The sequence below is a fragment of the Nuphar pumila genome, chromosome 5 (assembly GCF_984573655.1).
Source record: "Nuphar pumila chromosome 5, dmNupPumi1.hap1.1, whole genome shotgun sequence".
Taxonomy (NCBI): domain Eukaryota; kingdom Viridiplantae; phylum Streptophyta; class Magnoliopsida; order Nymphaeales; family Nymphaeaceae; genus Nuphar; species Nuphar pumila.
In genome coordinates, this window is record NC_143253.1 from 14,420,324 (window position 1) to 14,442,132 (window position 21,809).

Consider the following 21,809-nt stretch of genomic DNA (forward strand, 5'->3'; position numbering starts at 1 on the left):
ACCTTATGGCCAATGGCTGGAAGAAAGAATGGTTGGACAAAATAACATTAAACAACAAGAAAAGAAGATATTTTTACCATTTTTCAGTTTTTTTTAGACAGTCAATCAGAGGTTTGACAGACCCCTACCAGTTATACAGCTATACCATTGGGATTTGAATCTGCAACTACCCAACACAAGGTGATGTGCACTAGCTGCTCCTACCAGACAAGTAGACAAGTGGAGCCCCCGTTGGTACGTAGCCTATTGAAAAACAAGTTCTTATGGTTTTTAATAAGCCAGGTTTTGATTAAAACTTGGTATATGAAATTTTGGTGTCAACTAAATGTATGCAAAACTCATTTTATGCCTCTTAAATCAAGTTTCTACTAAAATTCATGTATAACTGTCCAAATAAATTTATATTTCCATTCAATGCGTACATGACAAAGATGTAAAAAAAAAATAACTTTTTCCCTTCTTTTAGGCTTTATAATATTTAAACTACAAATACAAATACAGAGTAATGGGTCGGTGCTAAAACCAATTGGTGCTAAACTGCATGCTAAATGGGTTTTTTTCATTTTATTTTTAAATTCTGACCGTACAGATGTGATCTATATACTTGATTTTATAGGGATCAGCTCCTAAAGCTTTTGATTCCAACACATGGATGGCTTTTTATAAAGTTTGAAAGATCAACGGTCCAAAATCTTTGTAAATTTCCGAGGCTCCAAACATCATTTTTTCATCGAAAACACATGATCCAGTTGTGGATTCTTAGTAAATTGAGCATGCCCAACACATTTATAGGGCCAGAAGGCCCAGAACTGCGTAACAAACACAGAAGAAGCTGAAAACCCCCATTTAGCATGCGGTTTAGCACCAAATGGGTTTAGCAAGCACCCATTTTCGCACAAATACATACACACATGTAAAGGTAGAAGCATAAGATATTAAAGCAATAATAAAAGAGTATAAGAGGATGATCGAATGTACCGGACTTGGATCTCGATGTTGGATCTGGCGGTCGGGCTAGATTGGGGAGGAGGATCAGGGTGTCAATGGGTCGGGCATGACCCCATCCTTACCCATACCGGATTCAGCAGGATCCGGGTTTAGTAATAAAAAGGAGCTCCACCTCATTATTCGGTTTGGACCCATGGGGTTCAATTAGCATAAGGAGCTGCATTTGTTTTCCAAAGTTCATAGCAGACCGGGTGTAACCCAAGTTCTGATTAAGATCCACAAATTTGTATATGTAATAATATAAAATTGTTATTTTACTAAACCAGGTCATGGTCATGTTTGTGTTGTCCTTGTAAGACCTATGTATGGGTTTGTTATGGTAAGTCTGTCTAAACCCAAACCAAGCCAGTACCAGCATCTTAGAGTTGGATATGTGTTTTGACCTACCTGGGTCCATCGAGGTCCGACCCGACCCATTGACATCAGAAGAAGAAAGGTTAACATGTTTGTAGGATTTGGTACTCATGGAGTTTGGACAAAAATAAAAGAAAAAATCTATGATCGGCTAACCTATACTTGTGATTAAGTTGACAAAAATGTAGGGAGGCAACCATTTTTTCCAATAAATGTAAGACAAATACTTAAAAATTGTGATGTCTATGAAGGGGACAAAAGATGACCAAGCCAAATTTCACTAATTTCATAATTCATACTATTTTCTATGGAGCATTGATTCATGATATAACTCACGTTGGCCAATTTGATAAATTCTTTGGAATCTTATTCAAATATTTGTCAATTGGTTATAAGGAATGTGGTATAATTAGGGGTGCCAACGGGTCTAGTTTGGTTGGGACCCAGGTGAAACCAGACTTGGACCCGGTTTTCGGGTATGGTATCAGGTAAGAAAATTCATACCGGACCCTATAAAAACTACATGAACCAGACCCGTACCATACCCGATAAAACCATATTGTTTATTATTTTTACATTGAAAAATTGCGGGTCTTAATTGGAACTCGGGTTCGGGTCCGGGTCTGGTATAAAATTTCACAAACTATACCGGGGTTCCTTGTATTAATCGGACCTTCAGGTACGGACCCGGGTCTTAATCGGATCTTATTATTTATCACCATACCCGGACCCTATAAGGTTTGGTTCGGGTCGGATCGAGGTAAACCCGACCCGATGGCACCCCTAGGTATAATATATGCCCATGAGGGCAAGGGCCACAAGTTTGGAATCCAAAAATATGGGTCCCATGCCTTGAGGCCAAAAGTAGGTGTAGTCCCTGTTAGACAAAAGAGACTAGAGGTTTTTACAGTTTACACCAATAAACTCATTAGTAAGGTGGTTTTTTCCCGGTTTATCTAAAAAAAATGTGGCATAATCTACATTCAACCAGCCCATGAGCCCAATACAAAAATTAGAGATGAGAACAAGTCAATACGAGTCTGGTCAGGCTTGGCCCAATATTGTATCCATATTTAAAGAGTAGATTCAAATTCAACTCAAATTTTCATTATTGGATCTGATTAGGATCTGCGCAACTGAGATACTGGATTTGCTGAAAATGGGTAAACCCTGTTTTTAATGTGGAAAAGATTAAATGGATCGGGTTGAACACATATCCAACCCATACTCGGTTATATTTTCTTCCCCACATCCAAGCTTGAATATACTTTCGGACTATACAGATCTGAGAGAATGTCACAAATCTCATTATTGGGTAGGGATGTCAATGAATCAGATTTTATTTGATAGCTGACTGAATTGGATTCTGTTTAGTTACATTTGTAAGCCGAAACCATACTATCAAATCTGACTGATATATGAATTTGATGGATGTCCGAATCTGTTTACATGTAAAAAGTCAGATCTGGATCTGGTATGAGCTTTTCACCATTCGAATCCCATTTCAAATTCAAAACTGTTTAGCCAACATTGGATCCAATATGGTATTGGCCACATCTGATCCCAACCCGAACCTTTTACATCCCCACTCCTCTGAAAATCTCGTTATAAAAACAAAGGTTAAGTTTTGTGAAAAATCTCAAAATATACCAGCATATATAAAACATTAAAAATAAAACATTTATATCTTAAAACAAAAATTGCAAAGAAGTGTTCCCGTTACGTTAGTATCCTGATAATAATGCGATATTTCTAAAAATAAAGGACATTTAAACTTTTTAAAAATGTATCTACCTTTAGAAACCCAAGATACAAGAGGAAGCCCTCTCTCTCTCTCTCTCTCTCCGTGAGCTTAGGAGGGGGTGCTTCTCCGATTGTCTCTTCAACGGATATACCTTCTTCACCATTACTCCTATCCTCCAACTCTTTCTTAGTCTCTTCTTGAATTTTCCGGAGATTCATGGCGATATCTCTTCCCTCCCTCTGTTCTCTTCACACCCACCATTCTTCCTTGCCCAATTTGAGATACACCCGCCTCTCCCACCCCAAGCTCCACTGCCACTCATCCTCATCTTCTCAGACCATCCACCTTGAGGAAAACCCACAAGATACCATCCCTGAAGATACCAAGAAAAAGAAGAAAAAGAAGCCGAGGCCTGGCTTTCTCGACGTCACCATGCGCAAATGGTCCGTCAAAGTTCCCTCGCAGAGACTCAGCCTCCCGTGGCAAGAATCATCCTCCTTCTACGATGACCTCAAAAATTTGGGCCTCCCCATCGATTCTGAAGACTCACAGGAAGACCAAGATGCCGTTTCTGCGTCGATTCAAGCCATTCCTACGGTATTCCCCTCAGAAAACCTGGATTCTGTAGACCAAGTTGGGGATTCCGTGCAGAAAATTGAAGAATGTGAGGATACGGAAGGTACCCACAATTCGAAACGCAAAGGCGAGAAGAGTGTGGTTGGGAGAATTGTGGAGAAAATGAAAAAGATGGGTGCGGCCGAAGGAGGGGGACTCTTGAAGGTGGGTTCGGCCGGAAGCGAGATTTCCACGCCTGGTGCGCTTCCGTGGGAGAAGACGGAGAGAGGGAAGAGAAGAAGCAAGACCGAATTGGCGGAATCAGTCGTTCCGGAGCCCGAACTGCAGAGACTGAGGAATTTGGCACTGCGGATGAAGGAGAGGATCAAGGTGGAAGATGCTGGAGTTACTCAGGCTGTTGTGGATTTGATTCATGAGAAGTGGATGGATTCGGAGGTGGTGAAGATCAAATTTGAGGGGCCGCCTGTTTTTAATATGAAGAGGGCGCATAACATTCTGGAGGTTAGTGTCTTACAGTTGCTTGTTGTTTAATCTTTTTTTTTTCTATGAAATTCTGTTTGCTGATTACAGTTTTATTGGAATAGATAGACATATGTGTTCCTCTTTCTTTTCTCTTCTTACTAGTTATTTTAACATGAAAATAAGATGAGGAAGTGGAGGTGCTCTTTCTGCTAAGTGTTCTTTGTTTTCCTTTCATTTTCTGCTTTAAATCCTCACTTTTTGCATATAAATATGTTTTCCTCAAATTGAAGAAAATGTGGCTTCTTATGATGATTAAATTCTGGAAAAATTTTAAGATATTGAAGATATCTTTTCAGATGTTACTAGCTAGTGTGTTTGTCTCATACAACTGAAGCCAGGCAACTATAACATTTCATTCAGTAAGGTCCAGATTTTTATTTTGGGAATTGAATTATGGCACCATCACCAAGAAGTGAGCTTGTTATATTGGACTCAACATATGAAAATAATAGATGGGCATCCACAAAGTCTATTTTGGTTTGTGGCAAATGGATCTATGAAAAACAAGATCATTCAACAATAAGGTATCGTGGTTTGATATCATAATAAACTCATTTTTTATCTTCGATTTTCTTTTCCACACTTTTACAAGCATGTGTGGACAAAAATTCAGTACAGATGAGCAGATTGCCATCTACTTGTGCATTTTCAGGCAGATTGAACCATGTAGTTGCATTTGTTACAGACTATATAGTACATGTCTAGCTTCACATTGGGTAATTCAGATGTTAATGGGACTCATGCCAGTTCATTGGTAATAGATGACAGAATTACAAGCTATCTGGTGTCCATGGTTTGTTTTTCAGTATTATGAAATCATGGTTTCAAATCGATGCAAGTTTCTAACACAGGGAACTATAAACTCATGGGAACAATACAGTAAAATTAAATAAAGAACCAGCCTTAGAGTTAATGGATCTAACATAGTAACATACTAACATGAAACCCCTAAGTCTTTATGAAAAATTCCACCATAATATTCTTTTTAATGCTATTAAGCTCAAAATTTGGGATATTTCTGTCAAACTTGATTTGATTGAAAACCTATGGATAAAATCGACCTCCAACTGGAAGATCCTGAACCTATTTTACATAGATGCTTCGGCTGGCCAGTTGTGTCCATGTCTGACACTCAGCAACACTGACGTCACTTTGAATGTTCAAGTCTTCTTTGTATATGTTGCTTTATGGTTTCCTTTGTTAGATTTATACATACTTTTTATGACTGATTTTGTTAATTTTGTAAAAAATGACAAGCACTTTGATGACTTCATATTGGAAATGTTTTCATGAATTTATTTGGATCTGCAAAGTTCACTTTTAATCACATACATACATTACTTATTTGACATCATCTCTCTTTCCACTTTGAAGTTGAATTTGTGTTGATCTTTCATGCATGTGTGTGTGTTGGGTCCAATGTTATTAAAAACGCGCCTTGAGTAGCAAAAAGCATGCCTCACCTCAAGGCGAGGGGCTTTATGCCTTGAGGCACATATATAAAGCGCAAAAGTCCCGAGGCGTGCGCCTCATACTCCTTGAGGCGCATGCCTTGGGGCGAGGCGCGCCTCAAGCCGAGGCATATAAGCCTCAAATTTTTTGGTCAAACGAGGGTCAAAGCCCCCATTTGATCAAAATTTAGGATTTTTCACGCAGTTTTAACTAATTAGGCTAGTAAAAGGGGCATTTACTCCCCTTTTCAAGCCAGTTTTCCCTTGTCGCTCCTCCTTCGCCCGCTCTTTCTCCCTCTCCTCTCCTACTCGCTCTTCACGTTGTTCCTCTCCCGCTCGCTCTTCACGCTTTGCCACCATCACCATGTCACCACCATTGCGCCTGCTGCCACGATTGAACCTTCACGCTCCTTCGCCACCGTTGCCCACGTCGCCACCGCTGCACCCACTCCCTCTCTCTCAATCGTTGATGCTCTTTCCCCCCTCTCTCTCAATCGTTGATGCTCTTTCCCCCCTCTCTCTCTCTCTCAATCGTTGATGCTCTTTCACCCTCTCTCTCTCTCAATCATTTTGCTCTTTTCCCTTTCATTTTCTCTCTCTCTCTTAGTTTCCTCTTTTCCCTTTTGTTTTTTCTTGGATAATCGAGGTTACGTGTTTTCTTTTTGTTCTTGGATAATCTCAGTTTTTCTTTTCTTTCTTCTAGTCGTTGATGCATTTTTGGTCATCTTTCTCAAATTTCCCTTTCGTTTTTCTATTGGAGATGGCCCTGATTTGGTGAATTTTGTTAGTTCGATTTGTAGGGGGATATCTAGAGTTCCAGTTTTTCTATGCTTTGAAAAATATGGATACTCTTTCTTGTTTGCTGAATTTTCTTTCATGTTTCTCTTGTTTTATCGGTTAAGATACTTTTTATGATTGCTATTCGTTCTTTTCATGATTGCTATTCGTTCTTATGTCTTATCATTTGTATGTGGAAGTATTGAGATTATTGGAATATGAATGAGTTTGTGTCTGCAATTGTGCATAGAAGTGTTGAAATGAGTGTCGTTTGCATTTTATTTATAATGAATGGTTTTTATTAGCATGTGCACACACTAGATTGTTGTATTGTTCAACTTTCTGTCTCATTTGGTTGTTAATGCTAACATGCATTTTCTAATTATGACATGTTGTTGTTAATGCTAATATCATTTCGTTGTTAATGTTAATTTTTTATTGAATGAATGCCCATATTTTATTTCTTAGATACTTACGTAGATCAAGTTGTTACATTAATGTTACTTTTACATGTTAATCTCATATTTTTTCAGTATTTATTTGAGATTTTTTATTTCTTGTTGGTTGTTGTTTCATCAATAAAGCATTTTTTATTTATTTGTAATTTTAGATATTTTTTATAGCTTTTTTAAGTTTTCAATTTTTTTTTTGAGGCTTATGCTTTACGCCTCGCCTCAGATTTTGGTGGAGTGCCTCGCTATGCCTCAACGGTTTTCACAACACTGGTTGGGTCCATAGTGCATACATGTATCTGTTTTTTTAAGCCTGGATGTGCCTCATGCCCATGTCCAACACCGATGCTTGTATCCATGACTATATTGCACAGTCTTGAGGTATCAAATTAATAATTTAAATGAATTAAAGAGATGCTCATTACTCGGTGGTGCATAGCCTGACTTCTTGGTATCTTTTTTGCTTTGCTTCCCAGTTCCTTCATCAGAAAACCTGACATGGTCCTGAGTCTCCTGACAATGCGTGTCTCACATTGTTTTGGATATACGTTCTTATATTTGATTGCATTCTGGGTGTGGAACGGGATTTCTTTGTGAGTGTGTGGGCATGTGATCAACTTGGTAATTAGCTCCTAAAAACAGGAGAAATTGAGTGATGTAAACCATTAAAATTAGCAATTAAGGGAATCCATTGAGGAGAGCATGCTTAATAATTTCTATATCTGTTATGCCAAGATGATTATCTATTTCTGTAATTAAGCTATTTTATTTCTTTAGTAGATCATTCAATTTACAGTATTATACATCTTTGGTCTTCTGAAGTGTGGTTATTTACTGGTTATAAGTACAATGTTGTTTATTTTTTTCAGAGCAAAACTGGAGGCCTGGTGATTTGGAGGTCAGGAAGTTCTGTTGTGTTGTACAGGGGCATGGCCTATGAGCTCCCTTGTGTCCAGGCATATAAACAACATTCTCAAGTCAAGGATTGTGAGGATGCTGAAACTAATCATGATATAGTTCCAAAGTCAAACAACTTACTGGCTGGTGAAATTAGCGCTAGCAAAGAAAATTCTACAGGTAGAGTTACTAATGCAATTTGTGCGAGCTTTGCAAAGGGACGTGGTACTGTGCTTGCCAATTCAACAGATGAAAAGCATATTGATGCTATATTAGATGAATTGGGTCCACGGTTCAGAGACTGGTCTGGATGTCATCCACTGCCGATTGATGCTGACTTGCTTCCATGTATAATCCCTGCATACAAACCCCCATTCAGACTTCTTCCATATAAGATGAAGCATTGTCTTGGAAACAAGGAAATGACATCTTTACGGGGGCTTGCTAGAACTGTGTCTCCTCATTTTGCCCTTGGTAGGTTCTTTTCTTTCTGCGTTCTTGGTTTATCACTTTATCTTATCATTATAATGTATTTCTAAAATGTATCCATTATTTTCTAATATGTAGGAAGAAACCGACAGCTCCAGGGTTTGGCTATGGCAATGGTGAAGCTCTGGGAGAAAAGCGCCATTGCCAAGATTGCCATTAAACGTGGTGTACAAAATACTCGCAATGAGATAATGGCAGAAGAAATCAAGGTGACCAGTCTTTCATGTCTTGGAGGTTTGCACCATATAGTTGTAGCCTGCCAATATGAATGTTACGGATGAGTTTGTAGTTATTCACTCTTTTGAAAGTGAAAGATACTATGGTGCATTGTAGCACTATGGGCTAAGGGTTAGGTGTTAGATAGGGATCGAGAAAAAAATCTGTTGAGCTAAAACAGTTTTATAAATTTGACTTTGAAGTTGCTTAATTATTCCAAAATATGTGACTTTGTTAATGATAATTAGATACTCGGTATCTTATTTTAAATTATTTACTAATTGACTATTAAGTATGGTCAGATTTTGTTATCCATAATTTGGTTAATCATTAGATTCCATTCATAATCTTTCACAAATACACAGTGTGAATAAGACCGTGTAGGTATTTGATATGTACGACGGCTATGGATATATTTGTGAAGAATCCTTGCAAACAATCAAGCTTTCAAATAACTTGATACACACACAAAAGAAGTGTAATAAATGCACAGTGTTTATAAGCTTTACACCACAAAAGAAGTGCAATAAATGCACAGTGTTTATAAGCTTAAGGAGATAACTCCTTACTGTAATACTTATATTCAATGGGCTCTTATAGCCCTTATTTATAAGCACACTTAAAGAGTTGTGGGCTATTCCCAACGGCTCTTATTAGAGACGTTGGGAATCAACCCAACGTCTATCTTTTTAAACTGTGTAGCTGACTGTTGTACACTGTCCACTGAGTGTGTACAGAAATATTACATAAAAGAACAAAAATAAGAAATGAAAAAATTACAAAAATAAGAGAAAATAAAAAGGAGGAATTACAATCATATTCAAAAACATGAATATGCGTAAAATGTAGAAATAACTAAAATACCCCTACAGCTAATACAAGAAAGAAATATTTTTTTATATATGTATATATATATATATATAAGTAGATGGATACATGTACATATATATGAAATATATATGTATATGTATATTCTTTTATATATAAATTATATATAGAAAATACATTGTCTTGTGAATTACAATTTAACACCCCCCCCCCTTCAAACTTAGGGCTTAGGGCAAGATGACCGAAATTTTGCCAAGGAGGAAATTGAACCACGAAGCACACGAAGCTTTGGTGAAGAAAACTGTCAGCTGATATTCTGAAGTTACATATGGAAGATTTATAACTCCTTTCAGATACGCTTCTCAAACATAGTGGCCGTCCATCTCAATGTGTTTAGTCCGCTCATGAAAAGTATGATTTTTGTCTATCTATATTGCACTCTTGTTATCACAACATAGCTTGGTGGCTTCTATTGAGATCCCCATGTCTTCTAATAGCTGATGAATCCATACAATTTCCATGGTAGTAGTCGTCATGGCACGATATTCAGCTTCTGTTAAGGATAAAGACATTTTTTGTTGCTTCTTACATCTCCATGAAACCAGCGAGTCTCCTAAAAACACACAAAAACTAGTGGTGGAGTGACGGTTATTTGGGTCACCTCCCCAGTCAAAGTCAGTATAAGCAATTAATTTTAATTCAGAAGAAGAGGATAAGAATACTCCCTTGTTTAGTGTGCCCTTTATATATCTCACAATCCACAATATGGCACTCATGTGAACTGATGTTGGTGCATGTTGGAACTGACTTGCAGTATGAACTGCATGAGATATATCTGGTCTAGTAATACTCAGTCTAGTCATACTCATATACATCAAAGATCCCACAAGTTGTCTGTAGAGGGTTTCATTTTGGCTCCTACTATAGCAAGAGTTTCACAAACCTTATCATCCGTAATACCTGACCTGTCAATAATCTCAGAGGCAAACTTAGTTTGAGATAAAAAATACCTTCTATGAGAGTATGCTACTTCAATGCCCAAAAAACAAGTTAGAAATCTCAAATGAGACATTTCAAATCTATCCTTCAAAATTGATTTTATGCTTTTAACCCCTTTAGAATCACTTCCGGTTATAAGCATATCATCCACATATAAGAGCAGAATGACAATCTCTGCATTGGTTTTTCTAACAAATAAGGCAGTGTTAGTTAAAAGGAAGAAAAACCATTTTCTAACATTACAGAGTTAAATCTATCATACCAAGCCTTGGGAGCTTGTTTTAAACCATAAAGTGTTTTTCGAAGGCGAAGCACTTTCCCTTTGGGAGTCTCCATTCCTGGTGAGGCATCCATATATACCTCTTCATTCAGATCACCATTAAGAAATGCGTTTTTAACATCCATTTGATAGATGTTCAATTTGTTGATTGAGGCAACGGTAATAAAACATCGGACAGTGACCATTCGGGCCACAGGGGTAAAAGTTTCTCCATAGTTAATCTCGTATTCTTAACTATATCCCTTTGCAACTAATCGAGTCTTATATCTCTCAAGAGATCCATCGCTTTTAATTTTTACCTTAAATACCCATTTGTACCATATTGCTTTCTTACCCTTACGAAGATCTTGGAACTCCTAAGTCTTTGCCCTGTTGAGAGCTGAAAGCTCACATTCCATTGCTTTCAGCCATTCATCATTCTTTTTTGCTTCTTCGAAGTTTCTGGGTTCTATATAGGAATGAATGACGCTAAGGTAGACTCTATGTTTAGGAGTAAACGAATCATATGAAATAAACCTAGAAGGCATCTTTCTACTTCTCTCAGTTCTTTATAGGTTTTCTTCATTTGTTGAGTTGGACCCACTAGGTTCACTGAATTTTTCAATTGCACTCCTAAAACTGTTTCTGTCTCTATGGGTATATGTTATAAGATCTCTCAATACTCCTTCATTTCTATGTTGGGAGATAGGTGGATGGGAAGAGTCATCTTCTTTATCATTGACGTCATTATGAATGAAATCGTCATCACTATCTTCATCATGTGCTAACATTTTAAATAAAAAAGAGTAATCCATGTTTTCTTCAAAGGGTTCACTCCTTTCAAAACCATTAACATTTTCCAGAAAACTCACATTTCTAGAAACATATAGCTTGTCATTCTTAATATCATAACAACGAAACCCTTTTTGGCTTTTGGAATATCTAAGAAAAGCGCAGGCAATGGCTTTTGGTGAAAGCTTGTCGTTCTTGTCAGTAAGAACGAAGCATTTATAACCGAAAATTCTCAACCGACTATAGTCGGGTTCTTTGGTATACAAATTTTCAAAAGGCGAGATATTGTTCAAGTTTTTAGAAGGTAGTCGATTTATCAGATAGAGAGATGCTAAAGTCGCTTCAGTCCAAAAACCTTTTGGGGTGTTTTGAGAAACAAGTAATGTTCGAGTTGTCTCTATTATATGTCTATGCTTTCTTTCGGCTAATCCATTTTGTTAAGAGGTTTTCGGACAAGATCTTTGGTGAAGAATACCATGACTTTCATGATAATTTTTTAATTCACTTGAAAGGTATTCTCCACCAGAGTCAGTTCTAAAAATTTTTAGATTCTCATTAAATCGATTTTTAATCATCATATGATAGGTTTTAAAAATCGAGAAAACTTTATATTTGTGTTTAAGAAAATAAATCCAACAATATCTCGTGTAATCGTCAACAAAAATGACATAATATGCAAAGTCTCCTTTTGATAGGACGGGTGTCGGTCCCCATACATCCGAATGGATAATTTCAAAAGGTCTTGTTGTAAACATAGATCTTTGACAAAAGGCAATTTTTTTATTTTTCCAAGAATACAGTCGTTACAACTGAAATCACTTTTACATAGACTTTTAACAAAAGGTAAATGAGAAATTTTTGTAATATTTGGATGTCCAAGTCTCTTGTGTCACACATTAATATCCTTTTGTTGGACAACATTACAAAACAGGTTCTTTAGAATTTGAAGGGAATCGACATAGTATAGATCGCCCTTCCTAGAGCCTTCCCGAATCAATCTCTCAGACCGACGATCCTGTATCCAACATTTGTTAGATGAAAACTTTATATCACATCAATGATCCGAGAGTTGAGAAACGGAAAACAAATTTAAGTTTAATTTGGTTATAAATCTAATTTTTGGAATAAAGAACCCTTGTTTTTCAAAATTTCTTATTCCTTTTACTTCAAGAGATGTTCCATCGGCGGTTGAAACAAAAGATGGAAGGGGATTTTTTGAGTATTCGGAAAAAGAACTAAAACTTTGGGTCATGTGAAAAAAAGCACTCAAATCTAAAAGCCAAGAGGTCTTACCAGGAGGAGAAGAGGTTGACATGGCGGCTCCGGAAATAGCCCTTTTTAGAAGAGGTTGAAGTGCATCCACGATTTGTTACAATGAGAGAGCTCAATTTGAAGATGACGAGCATTCTTCCTTTTAAAGTTGGGATGTAGTAGCCATGACAAGTAACTTTTTTCACTTTGGGCAAATAGGCTTGATATGCCCCGGTTCCTTACAAAAATGTCATAAAAGCTTGCTATAATTCTTTTTTCCTCCTTGACCACTTGAGTTTTGATTCTTGAAGTGAGGAGGCTTGTAGGTCGTTAAGTTGCTCCCCGGTCTTGAGACAGCATTAACTCCTTCATTTTCTTCATTATTGGAAGGTGTAGCTAGAACACTTTGGTTGTTCTTGCTTATACTCATACAAGTCTCTTCCCCACTTAGTTTATTAATTACATCTTCAAGAGAGGGGAAGTGAAGGCGGATAAAAGAGAAGACCGGATTTGTTCGAATTCAGGCCTAAGCCCATTCAAAAAATTAAAAAATTTATTTTCTTCCAATTGTTTATGACGAAGCTCTATGACTTCTCCACTCCACTTGGGTTCGAGCATAGCAAACTCATCTCAAATAGAGGAGAGTTTGACAAAATACTCCCTTATAGTCATCTCTCCTTGATGAAGAGTTAGCACCCTCTTTTGGAGATAACATTTATGGGAGAAGTTCCTAGAGGTGTAATCTTCTCACGGTACTCCCACACTTGAGAAACCTTCTTAAACTTGATAATATTGACGTTAATTATTGTTTCTACGGATGAGAAAATCCATGAGAGGATTTTAAAATTCCTCATCTCCCATTCTTCATGCTTTTTTGTGTAGTCTTTAAGAGCCTTGGCTCTTTCTTCGCCTTCAAGGAATTTTATTTCTCCTTTCTCCATCAAGGTTATCTTTGGCTCCGGTTCGGGAATCGAGCCTTGGAAATAACCTAAAGCCCTTTCCCTTTAATATGAGCCTGCATGTTTTCGGCCCAAACGTGATAGTTGGACCCATTGAGTTTGAAGCCGAGAGAAAAATGAGTCTTTTTCAACCATTAGAAAGGAGAGATATGAAAAAGAATATGTATCACAAAGGATTTTTAGATCTTTCTTGATAGAAGAGTCTTCTAAAAGATTGGATGAACAAGTGGATCCACTCCAATTACCAAAAAATCGAAGGCACGCTTTTCGAGGCACCTGAAAATGTGAGAATCCAGATGATCTTTCTTTCTCCAACCTTGCTCTGATACCATGTGAAGAATCCTTGCAAACAATCAAGTTTTCAAATAACTTGATACTTCAAATACTCAAGACACAAAATAAATGCACAGTTTATAAGCTTTACACCAAAAAAAAAAAGAAGTGCAATAAATGCACAGTGTTTATAAGTTTAAGGAGACAACTCCTTGCTGTAATACTTACATTCAATGGGCTCACATAACCCTTATTTATAAGCACACTTAAAGAGTCATTGGGAATATCCCAACGGCTCTTATTAGAGACATTGGGAATCAGCCCAACGCCTATCTTTTTAAACTGTGTACAAACTGACTGTTGTACACTGACACAGCCAGCCACTGAGTGTGTGTAGAAATATTACATAAAAGAACAAAAATAAGAAATGAAAAAATTACAAAAATAAGAAAAAATAAAAGAGGAATTACAATCATATTCAAAAACATGAATATGCGTAAAAAGTAAAATTGACTAAAATACCCCTACAGCTAATACAAGAAAGAAATATATATTATATATATAAGTAGATGGATACATGTACATATATCTATATATATGTATATGTATCTTCTTTTATATATAAAATATATATAGAAAATACATTGTCTTATGAATTACAATTTAACAACATTATACCCTTGAAGCTACTTTCTAAGGGTATAAGATAACTATTTTCTGAGTCTAGATCGGGCGCAATATGATTGCACAAAATTTTGTGCATTAAGCACTCCATCGCCCTCCATCAGGTCTTGGGACCCACAACTGACAAGCCCTGTCCCCAAGATGGAGGGTGATCAGGTGCTTAATGCACAAATATTTGTGCAGTCATATTGCACCTGATCTTTTCACCTATTTTCTTAGTTTTAAGCCTTTATTCTATAATTTAAGTATATGTTACCTACAAGCATGCTTGACCACTCTCTTGATACTTCCACTGAGTAACATGTATCTATTACTCCTGTGCTTACTTCTTCCTCGCCACATATCAATCCTCTATATGCTTCCATTTTTCCCTCTTTAATTCTTTTATTCTTGAAGTGTTCAGGGTGATGTGTCCTCATATCTGATTCACAACATAAATAATATAAAAATTGTTTTCCCTGTCAAAACTGTTTTCTGTTCTTCCTTGTTATGATGGTGAATTATTTTCTTGTCAGAGTTGCACGTTTTATACATGAAATGAAATGATAGTTACATGCTTATTCAGGATTGACAACTAATATGTTGTCTTTTTCATTTGAAAATTAATGGTTTGCATATTGACTTATTTTGATATGCCCTGCCTTGTTGACTGCTGTATAAATTATTCCATTAACATTCATAACTCCCCCTTTCATTGTTCCATACGCGCTAAAAATTCTTATTCATTTACAGAAATTGACAGGTGGTACTCTTGTTTCTAGGAACAAGGAGTACATTGTCTTTTATAGAGGAAATGATTTCCTGCCCCCTGCTGTTGCTGAGCGGTTATTTGAAAGAGAGAAATTAGCTGCGCTCCAATATGAAGAGGAAGACAGAGAACGATTAAGGGCATCAGCATTAATTGTTCCAAATGTCTCAACTGCTAAAAGACCATATCTTGCTGGTACTCTTGCAGAGAGTCTGGAAGCTAATTCTCAATGGGGGAAAGAACCAAGCACTGAAGAGAGGGAGAGGATGATGAAAGATGCAGTGTTTGCTAAACGTGCTTCTCTTGTTAAATATCTTGAGAGAAAGCTGGCTCATGTAAGATTACACCACAATGTGTAACATCATCTGTTAAGTGGTCCATATCTTATTTTCATCTATACTGGAATGACAGGCACGAAGGAAGGTAGCCAAGGCTGAGAGAGCTCTAGTAAAGATACAAGAACCTCTGACTCCATCAGAGCTGCCTAATGATCAAGAAATCATTACCGATGAGGAACGATCCATGTTCAGAAAACTTGGTCTCGTCATGACATCTTACTTACATCTGGGTAACTTTACTAACCACTTTAATCTGTTCAATTCGGTATTCAATTCTCATCTTATATAATCAAATGTTCATGATGTTTTTGTTTCAGGGAGGCGTGGTATTTTCGATGGTATTGTGGAAAACATGCATCTCCACTGGAAGCACAGGGAGATAGTCAAGATAATTGTAAAAGGCAAGAGCTTGCCACTTGTCAAGCATATTGCGATATCCCTTGAAGCTGAAAGTGGTGGTATCTTAATATCTATGGATAAAACTACTAAAGGCTATGCAATCATCATTTATCGTGGAAAGAACTATCAGCGTCCATCAAAAATTAGGCCAACAAATCTATTGACAAGGAGGAAGGCCCTTGCTCATTCGATTGAGCTCCAGAGACGTGAGGTGACAATATAATGGCTTTAAAATTCATGTTTGTTATACAAGTAGGGGAGCATTTGAGTCTGTAAAGTTCTCCATTCTATCTTTTTCCTTATACTCTTCTGATTGATTTGTTAATGTCATTCTGGAAACATCACATTCCAGGCACTTAACCATCATATAATCGACCTGCGAAAAAGAATTGAGTTGCTGAAATCTGAATTGGTATGTGCTTCGATATTCTCAATTTTCTTCTGAGAGAATCATCTAGTTGGTTCATGTATCATCGTTTTATGGTTAATTTCATGCATTTTCAGTTCCTTCTGAGTTAAATCCTTTTTTACTGTCTTCAGGAACAGATGGGGGCTGGTGAAGAGAAAGATGCTGAAGAATTATATGCAAAGTTCAATGATGAGTCATCTGAAGATGATTTGGAGGTAAGAATAAATACAATCATCATAGCTTTTTTATGCTGCCAAACACCTATTTGCTTGTTATCTTGTTATTGGTCAGACATGAGTAGTTTTGTTGAGACATGTAGGATGAAGATGAAGAGGCATATCTTGAGACATATGATAGTGGTGACGAGGAAGATAAGAGGTATGAGGCAGTTGAAGAAGCATCAAGCAATTATTAATGGTGATCATGATGATTTCCAAAAGCTTCTGGCAAACTAGCATGACCGATTTGAGGGAGATTGCCGAGCAGTAGTTGAGCGGTTGATGTTCTTACCACTACTGGTTACTATTGCAGTTGACACGTTTTCCAAGATATGTTGTCTGACATCTCAAAACGATTAAAATGTCAACAGTAATTTTAGGCACTGTGTCATATCCTGGACGACTGGACCTCGCAAGGTACTTTCTCCTGCTTCATTTGATCACATTTCCAAGAATTTTCTCTTGTTTAAATTGAACGTTTCTGTACTTGTACCATGCTGAACATGATCAGAGGCTTGCGAATTTGCAAAACGGCATACTTTTGAATACCATAAAAAGATTATGGATGTGACATTTTCCATGTTGGTGTCCCTTGTCATTGTTTTCAGAAGCAAATTCTGATTGTATGCCCATTAAACAAATCTCACTATGGTAGTTACTAATGTTCATTTTCTTTCAAGGTGTGTGATGTGTTGAGCTCTTTTCATAATTTAAGGTGTTCCTATAAGATTGAAGTAGGTTACCCTTTTCCCTGAAGATTCACTTGCCTGGTGTTTTAGATGGATGCCATAGATAGGTCTGGACTAAAGATGTATTGGCCATAGTGCCCTTCCTAATAGATTTCATTTTCTGTGTTACTTCTCAGAGATTTTCCTACTTTTTTCACTTTGTTTCAGATAAAACTGAACTCTTCATCGATATTGTTTTGCAAAGCATCCGAGTCTACATTCATGAATTGCTGATTTTCATTTCAGGTTCCTCCTAAACATGAAAATTATGGAAGGAAGCATAGAAAGAATGAAGAAATATCCGGTGAGTCGGTAGTATCTTCTCAAGGTTTACTGATAAGTGGTTGATGGATTTGTGGGATGGCTGGTTCTTGTTGCTGGAATTTCAGCCTTGAAAAATGTGATTTTTGGCAACAAGTTTCACAGCAAGTAGCATCAGTAGTTTTCATAAAAGCAGCAGGGAACAGCTTATTGCAAAGTTGGCTTGGACGGCACATAATGTGAATCAAATTGTGTTATTTCACATGTAAATCTACATCCGAGATGTTCACTGTACTATTGGACCAGAATTTGTTCAATGGTATCCGATCAAATTTTATCTGATTAGATCAGACCCATGCCATGATGGTAACTGAATAAAAATGTCTTCGGATCATGGCTGTTAATTGGTCGGATTTGTACTAACTAGTGGTGGTTGCGCATCCATTCTACTGAACTTGCAGGTGTATCCCAGTCGAGTCATTAGTTGTTAAACCCCATAAAGACCAAACTCTTTCCATCAAAATCAGCCTCTGCGTTCCTTAGGTGTACTCCCAAGGGAAGGGCTGGGCCTTTTATTCCTAAGAGCTCATAAGTAGTGATGTTGTTTTTCCCACTTGTCCAAAAAAGAAAAAATTCATGAGGCCCCCTTGTTTTGAACCATTAGAAAGTTTGAAATAAACACCTTTTTTCCCTTTTTTTTATAATGGAGCGATACCATCGCTAATGTTTCGACGTCCTGTTATATAGGGCCGTCAAGGGTCTGGTTTGTATTGGGTACCCGACCCGACCCAAACCCAAATTCTCCGGTGTGAGCGTGAAAAGTGCCAACCCGAATAATATTGGGGTCTACTTAAACTCAACGCGAGCAATATGTGGGCCAGGTTTGGGTCATGATGTTTGCTGGATACCCTACCTGACCTGGCTTTTTTGCCGTGTACCTGACTCAAGTCGAGTATTTTTATCTATACTTTCAATAAAAATAAATTTTTAAAATTATTCAGGTCCGGGTTTGAGATTCTATTTTCGTGACTCAACAAAACCCGAACCTGGTTATTAGTTAGACGGGCGAGTTTGGGTCAACCCTGACCCAACCTGTTGACAGCCGTACTCTTGTATAGGCCAAGGGATACCACATTGACCATGGCATTGTCGCAATGTCTATAGTAGCTTTGTAGTACATGTATACCAACCCAGAAAATCGGGTTAAAAAACCTAAAAATTATTATTTTATCAGGTATGGACAGGGTCTGGTTTATGTAATTCTTATTGGATTCGGGTATGGTTTTTTTGATGAAAAATATCAATCAGACCCAAATTCGAATCTCGCATCAGTTAGTCAGATTGAGTTTGGACCAACTTTTTTTAGTAGGAGTCTGACCCATTGACACCCCTAACTACACTCCTTGCAGAGAGGATAAAGTCCAAGGAGCCTTGGTCAAAAAAACAAAAACCATCCAAGACACTAGGTGTCCTGGATCCAGGGTCTGATTTTGATACAGAAAATCAGAACCAATTTGATGTTGGAAGACTAGAAACCCATTAAATGGACTCGGGTCAGTCGGATATCCGATCCATGCCTGCACCTTTGGCTCTGAGACCAAAGGGCTGTCTCCTCAGAGAGAGAGAGAGATTGGGTTTCATCCTGCTAATACAACCAAATGCGTGAATTGGGTTCTTCCTAGTTGAAGCAAAATTGGTGGGTTTTCTATTAATGGTTAGTTGTATCGTGCATCTAAGGGTAGTTTGAAAGCATTATCGTTTGATGTTTTTGGAAAGATTTTGGTTTCTTTTGTTCAATTGAGTCTCCGCTGTTTAAGCTCTTTGTTTTTTCATTTATTGAACAATCAGTAGTTGATCTTTTGCATTTGCTGCAGGTTTGATGAGAATATGAGAGAAATCTTGGAGAATTTAGGATATTTTAATTTGGTTGTCTCTTTTTAAGTGATTTTCGGGTTCTCTTCTATCCATTGTTGCGTAATGTTTGGGTTGTTCCTTGATGATTTGGGTGTTTTTGATATTTGAGAACATTAGAGATTGTTGTCATGTCTACTTTGTATAGAGTTTCTTCTGCTTTTACTCAACGTATTCGAGAAGATTGCGTTTCCATTTTCCAATTTGGTCCATTATGTATCCAGAAGAGATGGAAGAAACCGGTAGTTTCCGCGCAAATGCGTCTGGAAGACAGAACAAGGGATCTTAAATTTGATAAGCTGATGAGAAATTTCAGAAGGTTGAAAATAGTATTGAGATTGCAAGAATTGATCTTGGATCGAAGGAGTCCATATGTGTCTGTGCAGTTGCTCTCAAAGTGGAGGCGCAAGGTTTCTTTGAATATTGGAATGGGTGTTTTCCTTAGCAAATATCCTCACATATTTGAGATTTTTACTCATCCGGTGAAGCGGAATATTTGTTGCAGATTAACCAAAAAAATGATTGAGTTGATTGAGGAGGAGAGGAATGTTATTAAAGAAATGGAATCGATGAACGTGTGCCGTTTGAATAAACTTCTAATGATCTCGACTAATGGGTCGCTGCACGTTCATGCAATAAGATTGATTACTCGTGAGCTAGGGTTTCCTGATGATTTCAAGGACTCGATCCTTCTAAAGTATTCTAATGATTTTAGATTAGTAGATAATGAAATAGTTGAACTGGTATCGAGGGATGAAAGCTTGGCTGTTGCAGAAATTGAAGAATGGAGGGAGAAAGAGTACAGAGAAAAATGGTTGAGTGAATTCGAGACTAGGTACGCTTTTCGGATTCAATTTCCAACTGGTTTCAGGATTGAGAAGGGTTTCAGGGAGAAACTGAGGAATTGGCAGAGGCTCCCATACTTGAAGCCTTATGAAAAGGCAGCGAGCGTTCGAGTTCGCTCTTGTGGAGGGGTTGCTCGATTCGAGAAGCGTGCTGTCGGTATTCTTCATGAGTTATTGAGCTTAACTGTAGAAAAGATGATCGATGTTGAGCGCATATCACACTTCCGAAAGGATTTCAGCATGGAAATTAATGTGCGGGAACTTCTCCTGAAGCACCCTGGGATATTTTACATATCGACAAAGGGGAACACACAGACTGTTTTTCTTAGAGAAGCATATAGCAAAGGTAACTTGATTGAGCCCAATCCTATTTATGTGGTTCGCAGGAAGATTCTTGACTTGCTTTTGTGTGGTCGGCGGTGCACCAGAGGTTTGAGATTGCAGAAGAGTGAACAATTACAGAGAACAGCTCATGCTGACGTTAGAGAAGGCCCGAGGGATGGAGATTGGGTGATTCCAATTTTAGATGATTTAGAATCGGAAGATGTTGATGACAATATTGGTAATGAAGATGAATCTCTGTATGATTTGCATGAGGATTTTGAAGATGATAATATAAGTGATATTGATGACCCTTGTGAAGATGATTCTTATGTTGATAGAACCAAAAATGCAGATTCTTGTATTGAAGAATTGCCGAATGTGAGGTAATGTAGAGAAACTTATTCAGTCCTCCTATCTATGGTCATCTACATGGAATGGATCTGGTGCTATTTCTATAACTTCTAGCGAAAGTTCGAATTCATGAACTTAAGTGAATAATTGCATAGCACATGGTTCAGTTTGAGAATTGCTCAGTCAATGAAACTTTACTACTGTAGGTACATGTGCCCATTTAAGTCTATACTGTCTCAAGGGTGGGATGGTCTAGGAGGGATCCTGTATGGTCGACATGGGTTATTTAGCATTTATTTCCTTTGGCAGTCAGGGATACGTCATTGTGCATGCATTCAACCTGGCATTGGAGCCCAGCACTAGTATCTGTTTGCAAGTAGGGTAGCCAGCTTGGACCAGCTTGCTTTAATCCTAATCCATATCTGATTAGATGAAAATCTTTGTAATCTGACACTGCTTCAACTCTTATTGTACTCGCTTCCTCTTGCCATATTGAATAAATTTGAGTGGATTGGAAATTATCTAATCTGGAAAGTTGACAGACCTAGCTTTTAACTAGAAATTGGAGGTGTGACCAGTAGCATATTCATACCAGTGGGACTGGAAACTGTCTGGAAAGTGGGTGTGCTACTTTAGCTCTCGTCCTTGGACAAGCATATGAGCATTTCTTTTTTCTATTCTGGTGACAGGATGTGCAATATTATGACCTAAAATTCAAGCCTGCACACCTTCATCATACTTTTATA

General features: G+C 37.6%; 2 protein-coding genes across 2 annotated transcripts; both read left to right on the top strand.

Annotated features, from left to right (window-relative positions):
- Positions 1-3,213: 3,213 nt before the first annotated feature.
- LOC149836875 (CRS1 / YhbY (CRM) domain-containing protein) lies at positions 3,214-17,977 on the top strand. Its single transcript, XM_090007169.1, has 10 exons — positions 3,214-4,183; positions 7,754-8,255; positions 8,349-8,479; positions 15,264-15,614; positions 15,691-15,847; positions 15,935-16,227; positions 16,369-16,428; positions 16,557-16,640; positions 16,745-17,060; positions 17,618-17,977. Exons 1-9 carry the CDS (start codon positions 3,323-3,325, stop codon positions 16,838-16,840), a joined length of 2,535 nt encoding a protein of 844 aa, XP_089863295.1. The 5' UTR covers positions 3,214-3,322; the 3' UTR covers positions 16,841-17,060; positions 17,618-17,977.
- A 1,257-nt stretch (positions 17,978-19,234) lies between these two features.
- Positions 19,235-21,581, top strand: LOC149836876 (Ubiquitin carboxyl-terminal hydrolase family protein). Its single transcript, XM_090005636.1, has 2 exons — positions 19,235-19,328; positions 19,507-21,581. The coding sequence occupies exon 2, from the start codon at positions 19,675-19,677 to the stop codon at positions 21,097-21,099; it is 1,425 nt and encodes a 474-aa protein (XP_089861762.1). The 5' UTR covers positions 19,235-19,328; positions 19,507-19,674; the 3' UTR covers positions 21,100-21,581.
- The last annotated feature ends 228 nt before the right edge of the window (positions 21,582-21,809 follow it).

Coding starts and splice junctions, on each gene's coding strand:
- LOC149836875 (XM_090007169.1), top strand. CDS start 3,323: ATGGCGATATCTCTTCCCTCCCTCTGTTCTCTTCACACCCACCATTCT. Junction 15,848..15,934: donor GACATCTTACTTACATCTGG/GTAACTTTACTA, acceptor TTTTTGTTTCAG/GGAGGCGTGGTATTTTCGAT. Junction 16,228..16,368: donor TTGAGCTCCAGAGACGTGAG/GTGACAATATAA, acceptor ATCACATTCCAG/GCACTTAACCATCATATAAT.
- LOC149836876 (XM_090005636.1), top strand. CDS start 19,675: ATGTCTACTTTGTATAGAGTTTCTTCTGCTTTTACTCAACGTATTCGA.